The 19,314-nt window shown below is 37.0% G+C and overlaps 1 protein-coding gene across 2 annotated transcripts in view; it reads right to left on the minus strand.

Annotated features, from left to right (window-relative positions):
* Positions 1 to 3,020: 3,020 nt before the first annotated feature.
* The window catches only part of TMEM87B (transmembrane protein 87B), a 64,756-nt gene continuing 48,462 nt past the window's right edge, over positions 3,021 to 19,314 (minus strand). For both annotated transcript variants that reach the window (XM_032243684.1, XM_032243683.1), the window contains exons 16-19: positions 16,759 to 16,832; positions 13,685 to 13,737; positions 7,933 to 7,963; positions 3,021 to 6,258 (exon numbers count right to left, since the gene is read on the minus strand). In XM_032243684.1, coding sequence (XP_032099575.1) covers positions 6,199 to 6,258; positions 7,933 to 7,963; positions 13,685 to 13,737; positions 16,759 to 16,832 — 218 coding nt within the window. In that variant the 3' untranslated portion in view covers positions 3,021 to 6,198. The remainder of the gene's footprint in view (positions 6,259 to 7,932; positions 7,964 to 13,684; positions 13,738 to 16,758; positions 16,833 to 19,314) is intronic.

Here is a 19,314-nt window from a genome sequence, read left to right on the forward strand (position 1 = left end):
TGGCTAAGCATGCACAGAGCCCTATGCATGCATGTGATCTTTTAGATTCCCATAAGTATATTGAAGGTTTTTCAGTGGCCTTATGGTCATCTCATTCTTTAGATTTTCCTTTTAAGGTTTTTGGTCAGTCTACTATTTGCTTTGAATGTTATTTATTACTTTAGGCAGCTGCAACATTTAAAAACATGCCTGTGAAAATACTTTTAATAAGCATCCCTTGGAAAAAGGCATTTAGCTCTGGGAAAGCTGTGACTCAGGTCAAACAAAGGCAAGCCTTTCTAGCAGACTCCACTGAACCTCAAGAAAATCTCCACTTATGAAATGCAGAAGCAGAGAACTGGAGTTATGACTATGTAGTAACAAGAATTTGAAGGCTGAAAAGACAGACAATGAAGTCATATGAAATGACATAGCAAGGGGTAACCAAAGCATATAAAATGTAATTCAAGTTTTGAGGCTGAGTCCAACCCTTCTGTGGCATCTCTTTCTCCCTGACAATAAGGACCAGAGGTGAGAAAAACAAACTAGGAAGCAGGCTTCAACCCTGGTCGGAGAGAGCTGCAGCCAGCAAAGCTCTCCTAGTCCTCCATTTTCTCATTTGTAAGATGATCTTAGAGGCCCTTTCCAGCTTTAAAGTTTTAAAATATACCAACATTAACTGTTTTTCCAGGGCAGTGGTATGTGTGAATTGAGCTTTTTTTTTTTTTTTTTTTTTTTTTTTTCTCATCCCCAAGTTTGTTTAGTGGCATTTGGTAAGTAAATTTATAAAAGCTTTAAAGGGAAGAATTAGAGAAAAGGTTAAGATTAGAACTCTTGAAGAGACATTACTTTGGCACCACCTGCTGGATAGCTTTCACATTTTTTCCTCTGCATAAACTTCCACTGCATCTTGTTACTTTTTGAAAATGGTTTTAAGGAAATATTGTCAAAATTATTTGCATCTGAATTCAGATATAAATCAGATCAGCCTCTGACAGACGTAAATATCAGATCAGCCTCTGTTAATGTAGCTGTAAATTCCCTATCACTTAAAGGGCATAAAACTTGCCCTGGGTAACTTCATTTTAACACATGGAATGTGTTTGAATTTCATATGCCATTTGTTTGGGTCTCAGTCATACCTCAGTCACTGCTGTATCTTTCATATTAACCTTAGCTGCCTCCTGAAGGCGATGCACCAGGCACTTTAGATACATTGTCTTACTTAACCTTCTCTAACAAGCAAACAGCACTTTGTTAACTGAAACTCCTTTCTCCTCAGGACTTTGAGGACAAACCTTCCAGGATGATTCCTACCAGTATTATACCAGCCTTACCACCTGCCTGGAGGGTAAACTGTCAAGTTATTTAACCTCTCTGACTCTTGGTTTTCTAATCCATGAACCAAGGGAAATAGCCCCTAGACCATTGGCTACTGTGAGAATAGTTATTACCAAAGTCTGGCACTCTGTAAGTGCTCCCAACGCTCCCAAAATTGTCATCACTCTTATTACAACAGCTCTTCCTTTTCCTCTGGGACTACCCTTCTTGTCCCTCTCATTCCTCATTCCTCAAAGCTGGGAGGACGTCCATGAAGGAAATTCCCCATGTCCCATCTTACATTACTTATAGCAAGATGGATTTTTTTAATTAACAAGATTAAGCTGTGACCCAAGACCACACTCTTCCAGACTTTCTGATATATATCCTAATTAAGACACTATCATTTTTACATATTTACGTTTAATATATTTACCTTAGAAAATATTCCCATACCCCAGGGAAAATTGAACCCTGGGGTATGGTGGGCCCACAAAAAAGAAATAAACCCCCAGTGTCCATGGGGAGGAGGGTGGTCCTCCCCACCTCTATACCCACTCCAAAACTGTTACATGAGCAAGAAATAAAGTTTTTGTCTTAACTTTCTGAAAGGTTAAAATCAAGTTGTGACCACAGCCTGGCTGAGCCTCGACACTAATCATGTGTGCCACTCCGCTGCATTTCCACTCAATCCTTTCTCTACCTTTTTTTGTTTTTAATTATCTTTATTTCAAAATAATCATGAAGTTACAGAAAAGTTGGAAGATACAGGCGGGCGCGGTGGCTCAAGCCTGTAATGCCAGCACTTTGGGAGGCTGAGGTGGGTGGATCACGAGGTCAAGAGATCGAGACCATCCTGGTCAACATGGTGAAACCCCGTCTCTACTAAAAATACAAAACATTATCTGGGCATGGTGGCACATGCCTGTAATCCTAGCTACTCAGGAGGTTGGGGCAGGAGAATCGCCTGAACCCAGGAGGCGGAAGTTGCGGTGAGCCGAGATCGCGCCATTGCACTCCAGCCTGGGTAACAAGAGTGAAACTCCTTCTCAAAAAAGTAAAAAAAAGTTGGAAGATACAATACAATGCATTTTTTTCTGAACCATCACAGCAAGTTGCTCTACCTTACTTTTACACAGATAAGCATTCACATATGTGCCACTGCATCACAGTTCTTATAAGTATTTTTATTATGAATTCTTCATCATTTAATGGCTGTACAATATCCCATAAAGTAGCTGGTTAAATCATACCTCACTTAACTATGATACTGTTTGTTTCTAATTTTATTTCTACTTTAAATAATGTTATAATAAACACTTTTGTACAGAAACTTTATTCTGTATTTTGAATTTTTCAAAACATCACCAGAATTGACATTATTCAAAGGTTATAAACACATTGTTTAACTTTTCACAAAAACGGAATCAATTATATGACCATCATTAGTAAGTGTGCTCATTTCATCAGACTTTGAAAGCAAAGGGATTTTACAAATATACCATAGTAGAAACTTAGGTTAATTTGATTTTTAAAAATATCCCCTATCTATCTTTTGTTTTGCATTTCTTTACTACTGCCGAGGTTGAGCACTTTTCTGTGTTTGATTAGCTGTGCCTCCTCTTGTAAGAATTTTGTTTCTGTCCTACCATCTACTGGAGTTTGTATTTCCTACAGATTTATATAATCTAGAACCAATAGATATGACCAAGAATCAAACATTCAAAATTTCAGAAGACTTTTATTAAAAGAACAAAATATTAAGGCACAAAATACATAAATTTTTCAAACGAAAATCATTCAGTTATGTCTTACATTCAATGAAATTTCTTCCAAATTATAGAACAATTTAACTTTTTAAAATAGAAAAATAAAACTTCTTACACTCCTAAAATTTCTCCCCAAATAAATGAATGTTTTCTTAGTTTTAAAGAAGTTTCTTCATGCTGTACTGAGCTCCAATATTATAATGTACAGTTCCTTACAAATCTAGTTTTGCCACTTATATACATTCAATGTGTTTGACCAGTATGTTAACCAATGTTACACTTCTTCTAAGTATAAGGCTTGGTGCTTTGTACTGTTTATTGCATGCTTTGATCATACAAAGACACAAGTACCAGAACTAGTGATCATAAATCTAACACAGCATCTGTCCAAAATTTAGTCAAGTACAGCCTAGTGCAATAGACTCAAACTTTTTTTTTTTAAAAAAAGGATATATAAATCAAAACGTATATGTACATTTTTCATACTTTGTCTTGACAGTATAGTAGTGTAAACATTGTACTGTAATACAAGGGGAAAGGGTGGCATTTTCTACAGGGTGTGTAAGTTAAAATATTTTCTTTACAGGAAAAATATGGGAACATTCTATCATCTCTCAGGCTTAAAAAATTCACATATTCACCAATTTTTCCTTATTTCTGCAGTAAAACTGCTATCTAAAGCAGATGTTTAAATACTAATCTAAATCAAATCATGAAAATTCCCTTTTAAGAAAATTTCACACATCATATTAATCTAATATAAATGGCATAACCAGAACACTTAAGCATTTTGCCTAAAAAAAATCAAACCGGACCCGTATCCTCAGATTCCCTCACTAACAGGGAGACCCGTCTTTATTTTTAGCTGGCATGCTAAAAGTAAACTGACTTGAGCGCCTCAGAGGCCCTGATGGCCAGTTTCTGGAAACTTCGTGCAGAAGCAAGGATGATGAGCTGCTCAGTGGCCCTACGCATAACTTCCCCCGGAGTCCTTCCTGTGAACTATGGCTATGGCACTAGAGTACCCTTCTCATGTATGTGAGGGGCCTAAGAAGGCCCTCCACAGAAATACTCGATCCAGGTCATCAGCCATCAAGAGATGGCACAAATATCACTGAAGATGACAGACAGCACATGCCCTTTGAGAAACAATATTTGTGATAAGGCTACTAGGAGGGAATTCTGCTTTCTCTGGATGGAAGAAAAGTTTGCAGTGCAGCCTGCAGCTGAGCTACAGAGGTAGCATTAACTATGCTACCAGCTGTAGAAAGACATGTTTTGGTAAACATTACTGCGGTTCTGTCAGAGGCAGTTTCCCTTATCATCGTACTCACCATTAACTCCTCACTCCCACTCTACCAGATTTGCAGCTCCTACTGCCTGCAAGCCCAATATTCCACATTTTCAAATTCAACTACAGCCATGTAATAAGTAGGGGGTCATTCTGTCTCAAAACTTGGGGAGTGGGGTATTACATAAAAATGTTAATGGACTAAGGGGAGAATATACCAGAACATAAATGCTGGGAACTGCAGTGGATGGGAACCCGTTACTGCAGCAGAAACTGAAATAAGAAATGGAATTCACAATTGTTAAAACTTTTTTTCTCCCTAGGAAGGATATCCCAAAGTAAGGGCATCTTGAAAAGTATGGCTTTCTCAGCAATGTTTGCCAACACTGTTCACTTTCCACATGGTCAGGAGTGAAAATACATTTGCCAATATCTTTCAAGTGATATGACTGCCAGAAATAGATCTTCTTTACTACTCTCTCTGAAATGAGTAAACAAGAAATAAATACAGAAGGTAGGCTTTTGAAAGAAAAAGAAAAAAATTTGCTTTGTGGCTTCACAGTAAAAAAAATTGGAGGTTATGTTTAAGTGTTTGTGCCGGTTCAAATTTCAATGTTTTCTTAATCAAAATTCTCTGAAGTCATTCTCAATTTACAAGGTTAGAACTCCTTCAAAGAAAAGACATTCAAGATTCTTTAATTACTATTCTAAATGTCCACTAGCCCTGTATCTTTGGTGATGAAAGCAGCAAAACATTCACATTTTCACCATACTACATTCAATTGCCTTTCAAGTTTAGAACATTCTACATTTGTAAAAAAGAAATTAAAGCAAAAGATTTCATATTACTCATTACAAATATATGATGTAACAAAATAGGGTATAAAACATGGTTGAAGTTTAAGAAATTAATTATGAAATCAAAAATGATGTAGCATGCAACTAAATATATGTTTTTAATACGAAATGTAATATGCCAACATTATGCAAAAGATACAGTTCTAATTTCCAAGAAGTTCACCAGTAATGGGTCTCCCAGTATGCTGCGTAGGAAGTGCTCTGGGGGAGCCATATGGCCACCATCCGCCCTGGCAGATTCAGCAGCATCACACGTACACATGGCCTGAGTGAGGGACAATGAGGGAAATTCTTTGGTTGTGACCCTCAAGACATCTCACTCTGTGCACTTGTGTTCCCCTGAGCTCAGAGAAGACCTAAGTCCATCATTTGATGTGCATGAGACTCACAAACAAGGGCCTTGTGCAGATTTTTAAAAGGGGGGGGGAGTTGCAAAAACCTATAAATATGCCTATATTCCAACATTAACCAAGTTTTACTTCATATCGAATCACTTCAGTACAAATGTCAAAGGAAAGTATTATTGTATCTAGTAAACCCAAGACATAAAGACACAGATATACTATAGTCCAGAAGAATCACAATATCTACCTCAAAGGTGACTAGAAAAAAGACCAACATGTTTATTAAAAAACATTTTTCTTTAATCTGGAATTGTCATATGTTCCAGAGAAAAGAGGGAGAACCCTAACCCACATGTCTGCCACCTGTCCGCTAAGAGGCATCTGTGCAGATCTTTATCATAATACTTTCCTTAGGTTATTTCCAAATCCAATTTAATAGACATTCAACTGACACTCAAGAGTCAACTTTAAAAGGATTGCAGAACCCTCCTGCCACCTGAATTCTTCATTTTGACACGCAGACTTCCAAGATAACACAATAAAAACTTGCTATGCAATATCAAAACAAAGCTCACTTTCAGTCTTGATGAAGGATAGTCCTTCAAGCTTAACTACATTTCACTTATATGGGTTCTAATCACATTATCTTTTCTGAAGAGAACATTTTTTCAGCCATTTCAGATCTGGTCATGATTTCCTGAAGAAAAAAAAAAAAAAGATACATATCAACATGTTGATGCTGCTTCCAGAACCCTAACAAAAAATTTCTAATCTTTCAACAGCTGCATTTAGGGGAACTAAATATATTCTACAATATATACATGGAAATATCAGGTACAGAAAATAAAAGGCAAAGTACAGTGGCTCATGCCTATAATCCCAACACTTTGAGAGACTGAGACTGGAGGATTGCTTGAGGCAAGGCGTTTGACACCAGCCTGGAAAACATAATGAGATCCCATGCTTACAAAAATTTAAAAATTAAAACCACATAATTCATACTCCCCAATAATGCATAGTCAGTTATCTGCTTCTGCACATTTCCTGCTAGCTAGAAAACATGTCAGGTTCAGAATCTCCACTGAGAGGCAGGAATGGAGTTAAAATGTTGTGTTTTTATAAATTTTATTTGTTTTATTTTTAAGACAGAGTCCCTCTGTCACCAGGCTAGAGTGTGGTGGTGTGTTCTAGATTCACTGCAACCTTTGACTCCCTGGTTCAAGTGATTCTCCTGCCTCAGCCTCCTGAGTAGCTGAAATTACAGGTTGGTGCCACCACGCCCAGCTAATTTTTTGTATTTTGTGTATTTTTTTTTTTAATTAAAGAGGGGGTTTCACCATGTTGGCCAGGAAGGTCTTGATTTCCCGACCTCGTGATCCACCCACCTCGGCCTCCCAAAGTGCTGGGATTACAGGCGTGAGCCACCACACCCGGCTACTAAAATGGATTTCTTAGGCCTAGCTCATCTAGAGATTTGCCTCACTTTACTAAATTAATGTATTTTTGAAATTACAGATGATTTACTAACACTTTACAGAAAGATATAATACTTGTAATACTCTACAGGAAGATGTAGCATAAAATTACTTTTAAGAGGGCATTTAAATTACTATTAATGTACATACTACATCTTTCTGTAGAGTTATAAATCTTGAAGTTTAACTGTTTTGCAGCAAGACCTTCTCAAACCTTCCCATCCCAGTATAGTCAAATAACAGAGTGATGCCAAAATCATTTCCCTTCTCTTTCAACGAATAGAGCTCTGGCTCCTCTTATGTGCTACAGCCACCATACAAGTGACTATTCAGCTACCACTAACTTCCCCCCACCCTTCCTTTGCGAAAGTTAATGTTCCATGTATCCAGCCTTTAATTCTTACACTTCAGATTTCTTCCTGCCTTGTACCACAACTCAATGTCCAAGTGATCCACAGCTAATTTTTTTTTCCCAAAAACTTTCCTAACTCCACATCCTCTATCCAAATTTCCAGCTTAGTAAATGAAAATGAGATCGAAACTTTAATACCTCAGCAAAATATCTACAAGTATCAGAGGTTAACTTAGACAAACGGCCAACTTAAAATCTTTTAAACTCTTATCTATATACAAGATTTTAGAAAATCACAGAATCAAGATCTCATAAAATAATCCTTCATTTCTTCCATACCAATAAATATTTATCTTGTTCTTGTTTGAAATGAGGACTTTATCCATAAATCCTTTAAACTTTACCCACAAATCAATTCATAGCATCTTTCTGTCTACTCAATTTATAATAATCATAAAAAGTAGTTTTCAGAACTTCTTTCTGAAATACATCTCTACTTTGTGAAAATATCAGCTCCAAGGAAATATGCAAAAATATATTTTACCTCATCTGAATCCACTAATACTGGAAGAGCTCTGAAATAAAAGGAAAAAAAAGGTGATAATGTTGTTCACAGTAAGGTAAGTGTATCCACAAAAGCTGAATATAGGCACATGCCATGACCCATGAATTCTCACTCCTGGATAGCCAGAAGTTACAGAAGGGAGCACTCAGGCTCACAGACTGACATGGAGGAGTGCTGTTCTCAATAGCAGTAAACTGAAAATAACCCCAATGGGTAAATTATGGGTTATTCAGACAATGGAATAGTATGCAGCAAAGCAAATGGATACCTATTGAGGAATAAAATTTTAGAAACTGACACAAGTAATCTACAGTTGTAGACTTCAGGACAGCAGAACCTTTGGGAAAGCAGATTCTTGATTTGAAAGGGAAATGGGAAATGGGCTTTTCAGGGCACTAGCATTATTCTATTCTTTGATCTGGGTGAGGATTATACAAACGTGTTCATCCAAAAATTTTATTGCGGACTTAACCCATTTATGAGTAAACACATTATGAAAGGTGGTATTTACAGAATCCAGCATTTGTTTAACTTCTGTGTCATTATGACCACTGCCTGCATGTCTGCCAGCAAAGGTTTCCAGAGAGAGAGTTATATAACAGAACTTTTGCTCCGCAAAGATAATATAAAAAGAAAAGATGAATATATAAAAATGTTAAGTAACTTTAATCTAGCCTCAATGTGACAGAGGTCTGAGGGAGGAGAGCCTGAAGGAAAAGTCCAAGTGCCAAAGTTTTGCCATGAAAGTGCAATGCACAACTCCAGAGGATGCCACCTACAGTGCGGTCCGTGGTGAAGCCAGGAGGGCGAGGAGACTGACTAGTGTGAGAAAGGAGCCAAGGCAGACTGGATTAATATGATTAAAAAAATCTGGGGGAGAAGACGGCATTAGGGGAGAGATGAACCCTAGAGGTCCGGAAGACAATCTGCTGCATGCTTGGCACCTTGTTTAGAGGAAACACTAGCAATATCAACAACGGTCCCTGCTGTGACGTCAATGACTACTTAAAACTTATTAGGAATGATTCAGTGCATTAAAGAGAGAGATAAGCTATGCTAATCTCACCTTCATGGGTTATCGAAGATGAGGAAATTCACAGTGAATATCATAGCAATATCTCATAATACATGATATCATATGATTATTCATGATCTGTTTAAAATATCCTATGACTTATAAAATTTCCGTTCCATTTCCACAATTATATAAGGGGAAGGCTTTTCTCTGTGTTTGAAGTCCAAATACTAAACTTGCTATGTAAATCGTACATTAATTTTGGATAACGTTGGGCTACACTTCTTGTGTTAAAGTTTTCAGAAGTGGAGAAGCAAAGTTTCCTAAAAACCTGAAATTTTGGAAATTATTCTTGGATTATACAGCTCTAATCATTTCATATAAATGGTTCATGAAGACATCAAATAAGACAGTTTAATCTTCTATATTTTAAAGGATTTTTTGTAACCAGGAAGACATTTCTATCTACAGAAAAAAACAGTAGAGGATAGTGCCTTTCTCACATATAAAGAGAACTACCTAGAAGCCTCACTGGTTTCCACCAAGAAGTGGTAGCACAGTAGGAGGTAAGCCTGCTTAAATAATTTCCTTCTAAAATGCTTAGTTATGAGTTTCCAAATCTGGAAAATAATGGTGGCCACTTAATTTGAAGCTCTCCATATATTCTTGCTCAAAAACCCATAAAATTACTAAGGATTGCAAACAAAACCACAAAAGACACATGCCTTCAGCGTTACCAGGAAACACCACAAACTTGAGATTATATGTTAATAGAGAAATAAATGTCAAATCCCAACAGATTCCTTGCTGTTACTGCAAGCTCACGGGTACAGAGAGTAGGAAAAGAGAGGGTTGAGAGGCTATGGGGAAAAATAGTAGAGGGGTGGTGGGAAGACTGACAAGCATAGACAAAAATCAATCCCTGCAGAAAAGCCTAACACTCAGTGTCAACAGACTGTATAAAACCAGTGACTTGGAGGTTCACAGCACCTACTACATCGAAAGGGTTCAATTCGAGTGGGACAAAAAGTAGCAGCTTTGAATGATCATTGTTTTCAGGAAAGGATCATATATAAAAAAGAGGAATATTCCTTGGAGATGTGATAGTGTAGTACATTTTAAAAAGGCAGTAAAAAGGGGGAGGGAAGGTCTGCAGAAATAACAGACAGACAAAACACCACCAACCTCCCCTACTCCATACTCCTCCATACCATCAACATTATCCATAAAAGAAACAGTTCATGCCCACTGATGGAAAAAGGCACTCAAACCAGGAACCTTCATAAAATCTCTCAGAATGGGAAAACCAAAATAAACTCCATATAATACTGCGGAAAAGAAAAAGAAGGAAAATGAAAATCAAAATATCTTACAGTAGAAGAAAACTATAATTATAACACACAATACTCCAGATTAAATACAATAACTTAAAAAGAACATTTGGCAATATTAAAAACATTCTACAATAAGGAATCTAAAAGCCAAGAGCAGAAGTAGATAAAAACAAAGCACAAAGAAATTCAGAGTCAATCATACTCAGAAAAATAATTAAGGAAAAAGACAAAAATTATTCCAGTGATTGAGAACATTACAAGGTACTCAAGGGAGAATAATTCAAAAGAAATCTTATGTGTGGCAGGAAAACAACAAAGAAAATGAAATAAAGAAAGAAGGAAAAAAGGAACATACAGAAAGTGATTGCGATAGAAGAGAGCAAGAAAAGGTGGACCGAAAAGGTCAGATGATTCCTTCCACAAAAAATACTGACAAAACCTGTACAAAAATATCAAAAATAAGTAGCTGGCCAGATAGAGTGGCTCATGCCCGTAATCCTAGCACTTTGGGAGGCCTAGGTGGGTGGATCACCTGAAGTCAGGAGTTTGAGGCCAGTCTGGCCAACATGGTGAAACCCCATCTCTACTAAAAATACAAAATTAGCCAGGTGTGGTGTCATGCGCCTGTAATCTCAGCTACCAGGGAGGCTGAGGCAAGAGAATTGCTGGAACCTGGGAGGCAGAGGCTGCAGTGAGCCAAGATTGCACCACTGCCTTGTACTCCAGCCTGGGTGACAAAAGCGAGAGACTGTCTCAAAAAAATGTTTTAAAAAGTAGCTGAAGGCACTGGAAAATGACCAAGGGACATGGATCTGAGAAGCCCAACAAATTCCAGAAAGAATAGACAAAAAGACGACCTAGGTATATCATAGACTCACTGCAGAAGGCCAAATATAAAGGAAAAATCAGAAAAACAGCAAAAGATAAATGCCACATCACACACATGAGAACAATACAATTAATGACTATTTTCTCCTCAAAAACAATAAAAGCCAGAAGATATTAAAATGACGTGTTGGAAGTGTTCAAACAAAAGTCAATCAAGATTTTTTATCCAGCAAAACTATCCTTTAAAAAGGAAGGCAAATGGCCAGGTGCTGTGGCTCATGCCTGTAATCCTAGCACTTTGGGAGGCCGAGGCAGGTGGATCACCTGAGATCAGGAGTTCAAGACCAGCCTAGCCAACATGGCGAAACCCCGTCTCTACTAAAAATATAAAAATTAGCTGGGTGTGGTGGTGCATGTCTGTAATCCCAGCCACTTGGGAGGCTGAGGAAGGAGAAGTGCTTAAACCCAGGAGGTAGACGTTGCAGTGATCTGAGACTGCGCCACTGCACTCCAGCCTATGAGACGGGAGCAAGATTCCATCTCAAAAAAAAAAAGGAAGGCAAAGTAAATACATTTTCATATAAATAAAATTGAGAGAACTTGTTGTTAGCAGGCCTATCCTTTTATACCTATACTATCCTTTTAGTATAAGAAATACTAAAGAAAGACCTCAGCTCATATATAAAGGAAAGAAAATAGAAACAGTAAATATATGGGTAAATATAAAAAAAAATACATCCATATTTTCCTTTTCTGACTGCTAAAAGTATAATAGTGTATTGTAAGTTTCATAATGAATAGGCAGTTCTTACTTTGCATAGACTATTTATACATGAATTTCAGTTACCACAGTTTAAATAACACCAGTTCCCCCAACAAGACACTTTGAATTTCAGTTACTCATAAGTACGATGACATAACACTTCATAGTCACTAAGAGCTAAAATCAAAAAGGTGGACAATAACAAGTGTTAACAAAAAATGTGGAGAAGTTGGAACCCTCATATATTGCTGATAGGATTATAAAATAATACAGCTTCTTTGGAAAACAGCTTGGCACTTCCTCAAAGTGTTGGAGTTACCATATGATCTAGCAATTCCACTTTAGGTATACAACCAAGAGAAATGAAAATATATGCCCACACATACCTAGAATCATCATATTCATAATGATGAAAACTAAAGATGAAGAGAAAATCCTGAAGGCAGCCAATTCCCCCACCTCCCCAAAAAAACTCCAACCCACACAAACAAAATCCATATAACATGTGGAGGAATAAGATAAGAACTAAGGCAGACATCTTTTTGAAACTATGAAAGCCAGAAGACATTCAAGTGACCAACCCTTTAAGTGTTGAAAGAAAAAAAAAAGTCAACAAAGAATTGTATTCTCACAAAAATTATCTTCAATAAAGGTGAAACAAAGACTTTTTCAAACAAATAAAAATCTGACAGATTTACTACCATCATACCTATACTATAAGAATTAGAAAGGTAAAGGAAATTATTCAGGCAAAAGGAGTATCATACTACACAGAAACTATCTAAACAGAAACCAGATGGAGGCCAGGAAGGGAAAGACCAATATGTGAAAATGTTATCATACTTGGCTATTCTATTTCTTCACTATGGAAACAATTATCTGGAATTCGTGTCTCAAACAGGACATAGATAAAGAGGATCCTGAATAGCTCAAAGTTACCAGAGAAGATTCCTATGCTCATGTTTTTCCTTCAAAACCATCCCCACAATACATGGTGCTGTGGTTACCTTTAAAGAGAAAGTTTACGTATGTTTGATGTTTTCTGTGATAGAAAAAAAAAATGAAGGCCAGGCACAGTGGCTCATGCCTGTAATCCTAGCAGTTTGGGAGGCCAAGGCATGCAGATCACGAGGTCAGGAGATTGAGACCAACCTGACAAACATGGTGAAACCCCATCTCTACAAAAAAAAAAAAAGAAGAAGAAGAAGAAGAAAGAAAGAAAGAAAAAAATGAAATGATCATGATAACTGCAGATCAGAAAAAGCTGGAGTTGGTTATAGGCCACTAGTTTTTGTTGTTTTTTTTTTTGGAGACGGAGTCTTGTTCTGTCGCCAGGCTGGAGTTCAGTGGTGTGATCTCAGCTCACTACAATCTCCACCTTCCAGGTTCAAGCGATTCTCCTGCCTCAGCCTCCCAAGTAGCTGGGACTACAGGCACATACCATCACGCCCAGCTAATTTTTGTATTTTTAGTAGAGACGGGGTTTCACCATGTTGGCCAGGATGGTCTCGATCTCTTGACCTCATGATCCACCCGCCTCGGCCTCCCAAAGTGCTGGGTGTGAGCCACTGCGCCTAGGCAGGACACTAGTTTTAAATGGTTGCTGTACAGTGAAAAATGAAACAAGCCAGGGTTTTTCTTTGTAGTTCTGTAAGGGCCATTTACTGGTGATAGGGGCTTACCCGAGAATACGAAGTGTGAGGTTTGAAAAGCACATAACGAAGGATGAGAATGATCCCTTTTAAACTAAAGCCTAAAATTTATAATCAAACTGTAACAGAAGATACTTACACATCCGTGAATGAAGAGGGAATATTTTCTTCCACCCACTTCAAATCTTCATCCTGTAGAAATATTTATATTTAGCATTTGCTTAATATCACCTGACAGCAGAATTTTTTAAACAGAATGTATGTAAAATTTGAGTGTTTAAATGAAAATACTTGACATTCTTTTAGTTTCTACATATGTCCTAAGAAGTTGGCACTCATGCCATACAGAAATTATGCCAGTGTTTTCTTACACACGCAAACAAAAATTGGATTTCAGATTTTTACACTTCTTCTTGGTTTTAGTTAGATGCATGAAGTGTTACTTTTTTGTCCTGAGAAATCACAGTAAAAACATAAAGTTCATTCCTAAGATAGAAAATAGCAAGGATATTGAATTTTTGCTATGCCACACTCATTATGCTTCCTAATTTGTTCAAGTTCTTATATGTGAGTTGATAACTTTTTTTTTTTAAGATAATACAAATATTCTTTTTTCTTTTTCTTTCTTTCTTTTTGAGACAGAGTCTGACTCTGTTGCCCAGGCTGGAGTGCAGTGGTGCAATCTTGGCTCACTGCAACCTCTGCCTCCCAGGTTCTGCCTCAGCCTCCTGAGTAGCTGGAATTACAGGCACACACCACCACACCCAGCTAATTTTTGTATTTTTAGTAGAAACAGAGTTTCACCATGTTGTCCAGGCTGGTCTCAAACTCCTGAGCTCAAGTGATCCACTGGCTCAGCCTCCCAAAGTGCTGGGATTACAGGCATGAGCCACTGTGCCTGACCTCAAATATTCTAACTTTAGAAAAGACTATTTATTTTTATCACTTGTATTTATGCTCATCTCCCTATAGGAGGCAAGAAAAGTAGAGCAGGTCAGCTGAGGTATCTATCTGTCTATCTGTCTTTACCTATCTATCTATCTATCTATCCATCCATCCATCTATCCATCTATCCAATCTATCCACCCCTCCAACCTATTTTATCTATTCTGTTTAACTATCCTCTGCCTAATCTATCTTATCTATCTATCCATATATCTTATCTATCTAATCTATTTAACCTCTTATCTATTTTTTTTAAAGTTATTTTATTTATTTATTTATTTATTTATTTATTTATTTATTTATTTATTTTGAGAGGAGTTTCGCTCTCGTTACCCAGGCTGGAGTGCAATGGCGCGATCTTGGCTCACCGCAACCTCCGCCTCCCGGGTTCCGGCAATTCTCCTGCCCCAGCCTCCTGAGTCGCTGGGATTACAGGCACGCACCACCATGCCCAGCTAATTTTTCGTATTTTTAGTAGAGACGGGGTTTCACCATGTTGACCAGGATGGTCTCGATCTCTTGACCTCGTGATCCACCTGCCTTGGCCTCCCACAGTGCTGGGATTACAGGCTTGAGCCACCGCGCCCGGCCTATTTATTTATTTTTAAGATGGGGTTTCACCATGTTGGTCAGGCTGGTCTTGAACTCCCGACCTCAGGTGATCCGCCTGCCTTGGCCTCCAAAGTGCTTGGATTACAGGCGTGAGCCACCATGCCAGGCCCTCTTATCTATTTTTAACAGAAAACTTGCTTATAGTTATTTCACTAGGGAAAGAAAATAAAAGGTATACTGAATGTTTTGGTTGATAATATAAATAAACCTTTATTATGTACACGGATACATGGAATGGTCTGGTTCTAGTATTAATTACATTTTGCTAATCTAGAGAGAAACAAGCAACTGAGCCAGCATTAACAGGAACTCCCATTCTCTGAGTGGGTCTTAGGTAGAAATAAGTCAGTGAGATACAAGGCCCCCAGCTTATGCTTAAGAGCTAATTATACTTACTTTAGAGAAATGAAAAAGTATTCCCTTGACATGTTTGAAAATACTAAGCTTTAAAATAAACTCACATATATACATAGAATAAAAGAAAAACACTTAACAAATTGAAGGTATAACAGATCTAACACTAAATAATTGAAAGTATTATAATTTTTAAGAATTTAAATTACTATAAAACTACACAAATAACAGACTTTTAAAAATTATATCATAAGCCGGGCACGGTGGCTCAAGCCTGTAAACCCAGCACTTTGGGAGGCCGAGGAGGGTGGATCACAAGGTCAAGAGATCGACACCATCCTGGTCAACACGGTGAAACCCCGTCTCTACTAAAAATACAAAACATCATCTGGGCATGGTGGCGCACGCCTGTAATCCCAGCTACTCAGGAGGTTGAGGCAGGAGAGTTGCCTGAACCCAGGAGGCGGAGGTTGCGGTGAGCCGAGATCGCGCCATTACACTCCAGCCTGGGTAACAAGAGCAAAATTCCGTCTCAGAAAAAAAAAAAAAAAAAAAATTATATCATCAAAAATAAAAATTAGAGAATTTGCCAAATTGAACAGATAAAACATATTTTCACATATCTATCCTGTCAGAACTCACATAGGCATACATACATTTTTACATAGTATTAATCACAGCACATATAGTTGTAAGAAAGTACAAAAGTGTATGATAGACATTTCCATTTTATATCATCGCCTTCAAAAACATTTTTATGCAGAAAATATTATTTAGCTTATCTCTGCCCAATGTTTTACAATTTTATTCAAGCTTCCCACTTCAAAAAAAATCTGTTAATTTTGGTAACTGTGTAGGTAACACATACAGTTCTTTACCAACAGGTAACAAATGTTATTTAAAATGGCTTCAAAAATCACATTCATATGCTGAAAAGTTAACACAAGCTTTTATTGGAACAAAGCTTTCCAATCTTGAATATGCAGATAAACAACCTATGGAATCTTTTTGAAAAGCAGATTCCGATTCAGGAGCACCTGGGGTAGGCCCGAGACTCTGCATCTCTAATAAGTTCCCAGATGATGCTCATGCTGCTGGCCTAGGAACAGCAGGTGAGAAATGAGATGTACAACGAAGATATTTCAGTTATGGACAACCAGGATTGCTACTTAGCAACACTAATTTTTATAATAACAAAAACCTTAGTAAAAACTGTTCTTCTGAGAGTCGACGAATATGACACTCATACAGCTCTCTAAAGTAGTGAAGACTAAGATTGTACTAAATATATACTATACTCACAAAGTTATCAGAAGTGGCAGGCTTAACTGCTCCATTGGAAACTGATTTTGAGGCTCTTAATTTTATTCCTTCGGCTACAAGAGACATAAACATATATATAAAATCATAAAATAATATTTTCCTTTAGAAATTTAATAACCTAATAAGAAAAAAATTACCTTTTTTTTAAATGGAAGGTTAATAGTGGAAACTTTAGGCAGATGCAGAACTTACCATTTGGAAATGTAGAAAAGATAAATGAAAAAAGTTCACAGATTTTTGACAACTGTTTGTCAGAACCACCAGGATTTTCAAGTTCTTGTTTGAATCCTAGTTTTAGAGGAGTTTAAACAAACTCCTCTAAAAGTAAACATGCACACATATTTCCTTAACTGTAATTATTTTAAAGTTTATGGACTTAAAAATCTTCAGAATTCATGGTATATTCAAGAACAAAACACATCTTTGGGTATGCTTTACATCCCTGATGCACAAATTTTGAAATGTGCATAAGACACAAAGACAATAGGAAAGATCAAGATTTCTTTCATATTTGACCAAGGATCTTCTGTATGTTCGCAGTTTCAGTAAAGCAAAGGCTAAGTGCCTGTGTCCTGGAAGTAGACTGCCTCACTGGAATCTTGGGGAAAGCAATTAACTTCCTTTGACTTAGTGTTTCTGACTATAAACTGGGTATAATAATAGCATCTACTTCATAGAGTTCTGGTAACCACTGAACAAATTAGCACATATTAAATGCCTGACACACAATCTATGCCCAGTAAGTAGTCACTTTTGTTATTACACTAATTTGCAAATATTGCTTCTCCATAAACTAGGATAATTATAACATAAGCTGATGTAATAAAATGAAGATGAGGTTCCTTAATCAAAAAATGTTTTCCTGGGATATTTGAAACCCCAACATTTATCTTAGATGGGGAATACAGTAATCTTTAAACACTGAAGTGTGTGTGTGTGTGTGTGTGTGTGTATATATACACATATAAATATATAAAACATATACAAATTTCAGGTGTATAGTTGAAGAAACCTGACAAATATATACACTTGAGTAACTGCCATGCCAATTAATACAGTTAACATTTCCATTATCGCAAAAGGTTCTTTAAGTTCCTTTCCAGTCCATCCCCACCGCACCAAAAGCAACCACTGCTCTGATTTAGATAATCATTATAGTTTGTTTTGCCTGTTAAAGAACTTCATTTATAGAACCACAGTATAGACAGTCTACATACTTTTGGCTTTGGCTACTTTCATGCAATATAAACAATTTTGAGATTTAGTCATGTTATAGAGTGTTGGTTACTTTTTATTACTGCAAAGTATTCCATTGTATGGATATACCACAATTTCTTTATCTTTTCACCTGTTCGTAGATAATTGTGTTATTTCCAGTTTTGGACTATTAAGAATAAAGCTGCTATAAACATTATTGTCTTTCTGTAGACATCTGCTTCATTTTTCTGGGTAAAAACCTTAGAGTGGAAGAGCTGGACTGTAAGGTAAGTATATGCTTAACTTTGTAAGAAGCTGTCACATTGGTTTCTAAAGAGGTCATGCTACTTTACATTCCTTCAAGTACTGTATGAGAGAGCCAGCTGTTCCACATCTTCTCCAATAGTTCATACTATCAGACTTTTTAATTTTAACCACTGTAAGCAGATGTGTGGTAGCTCTTTGCATTATGGTCTTAATTTGCATTTTCCTGATGACCGATTATATCGAGCACCTTTCAATGGGTTCATTGGCCATTCCTATGTGTTCCTTGAAGTGTCTACACAAGCCTTCTGTTCATTTTTTGCTACATGGGTTATCATTTATTGATTTACAAGAATTCTACTTATATTCTGGTATATAAGACCTTTGTCAGATATATATGTATTGAGACTATCCTGCTACAGCTAGCCTTATTTTCTTAAATTCTTCTTGATGAGCATAGATTTTTAATTTTGATAAAGTCTCATTTTTTAATTTAATGGTTACTGCTTTTTGTGTCCTAGGAAATTAGCCCATCCAATATCATTAAAATATTTTCCTGTTTTCTTCTAGAAGAGTAACAGTTGAAGCTTTTCCATTTAGGTCTGTGATCCATCTTGAATTAATGATTGTGAGATGTGCAGCAAAAGTCTAGGTGATTTTTTTTTTCTACACATTTATCCAGTTGTTCCAGTACCATTTACTAAAAAGACTATCCTTTCCTCATGTAAGCCTTGGTGACTTAGTCAAAAATCAACTGACCACACATGCATGGGTTTATTCCTGGACTCTGTTCTACTACCTTGATGGATTTCTCTATCCTTATGCCAATACCACACTGTCTGGATTGCTGTAATCTGAAATCACTATGTCTTAAAATCAGTATCCATTCATTGATTTTATTTTATTGAGATATAATTAACATACCATACTGAAGTACAGTTAGTAGACTCTGAGATATTCACAGAGTTGTACAATCATCACGACTATCCAATTTTGGAAAATTTCATCACCCCGCAAAGAAATCCCAAACCTATTAGCAGTCACTCCCTACTTTCCCCCTCCTCTAACCTCTGA

Source organism: Sapajus apella, unplaced genomic scaffold, assembly GCF_009761245.1.
Source record: "Sapajus apella isolate SASKATOON/1434 unplaced genomic scaffold, GSC_monkey_1.0 scaffold52, whole genome shotgun sequence".
Taxonomy (NCBI): Eukaryota; Metazoa; Chordata; class Mammalia; order Primates; family Cebidae; genus Sapajus; species Sapajus apella.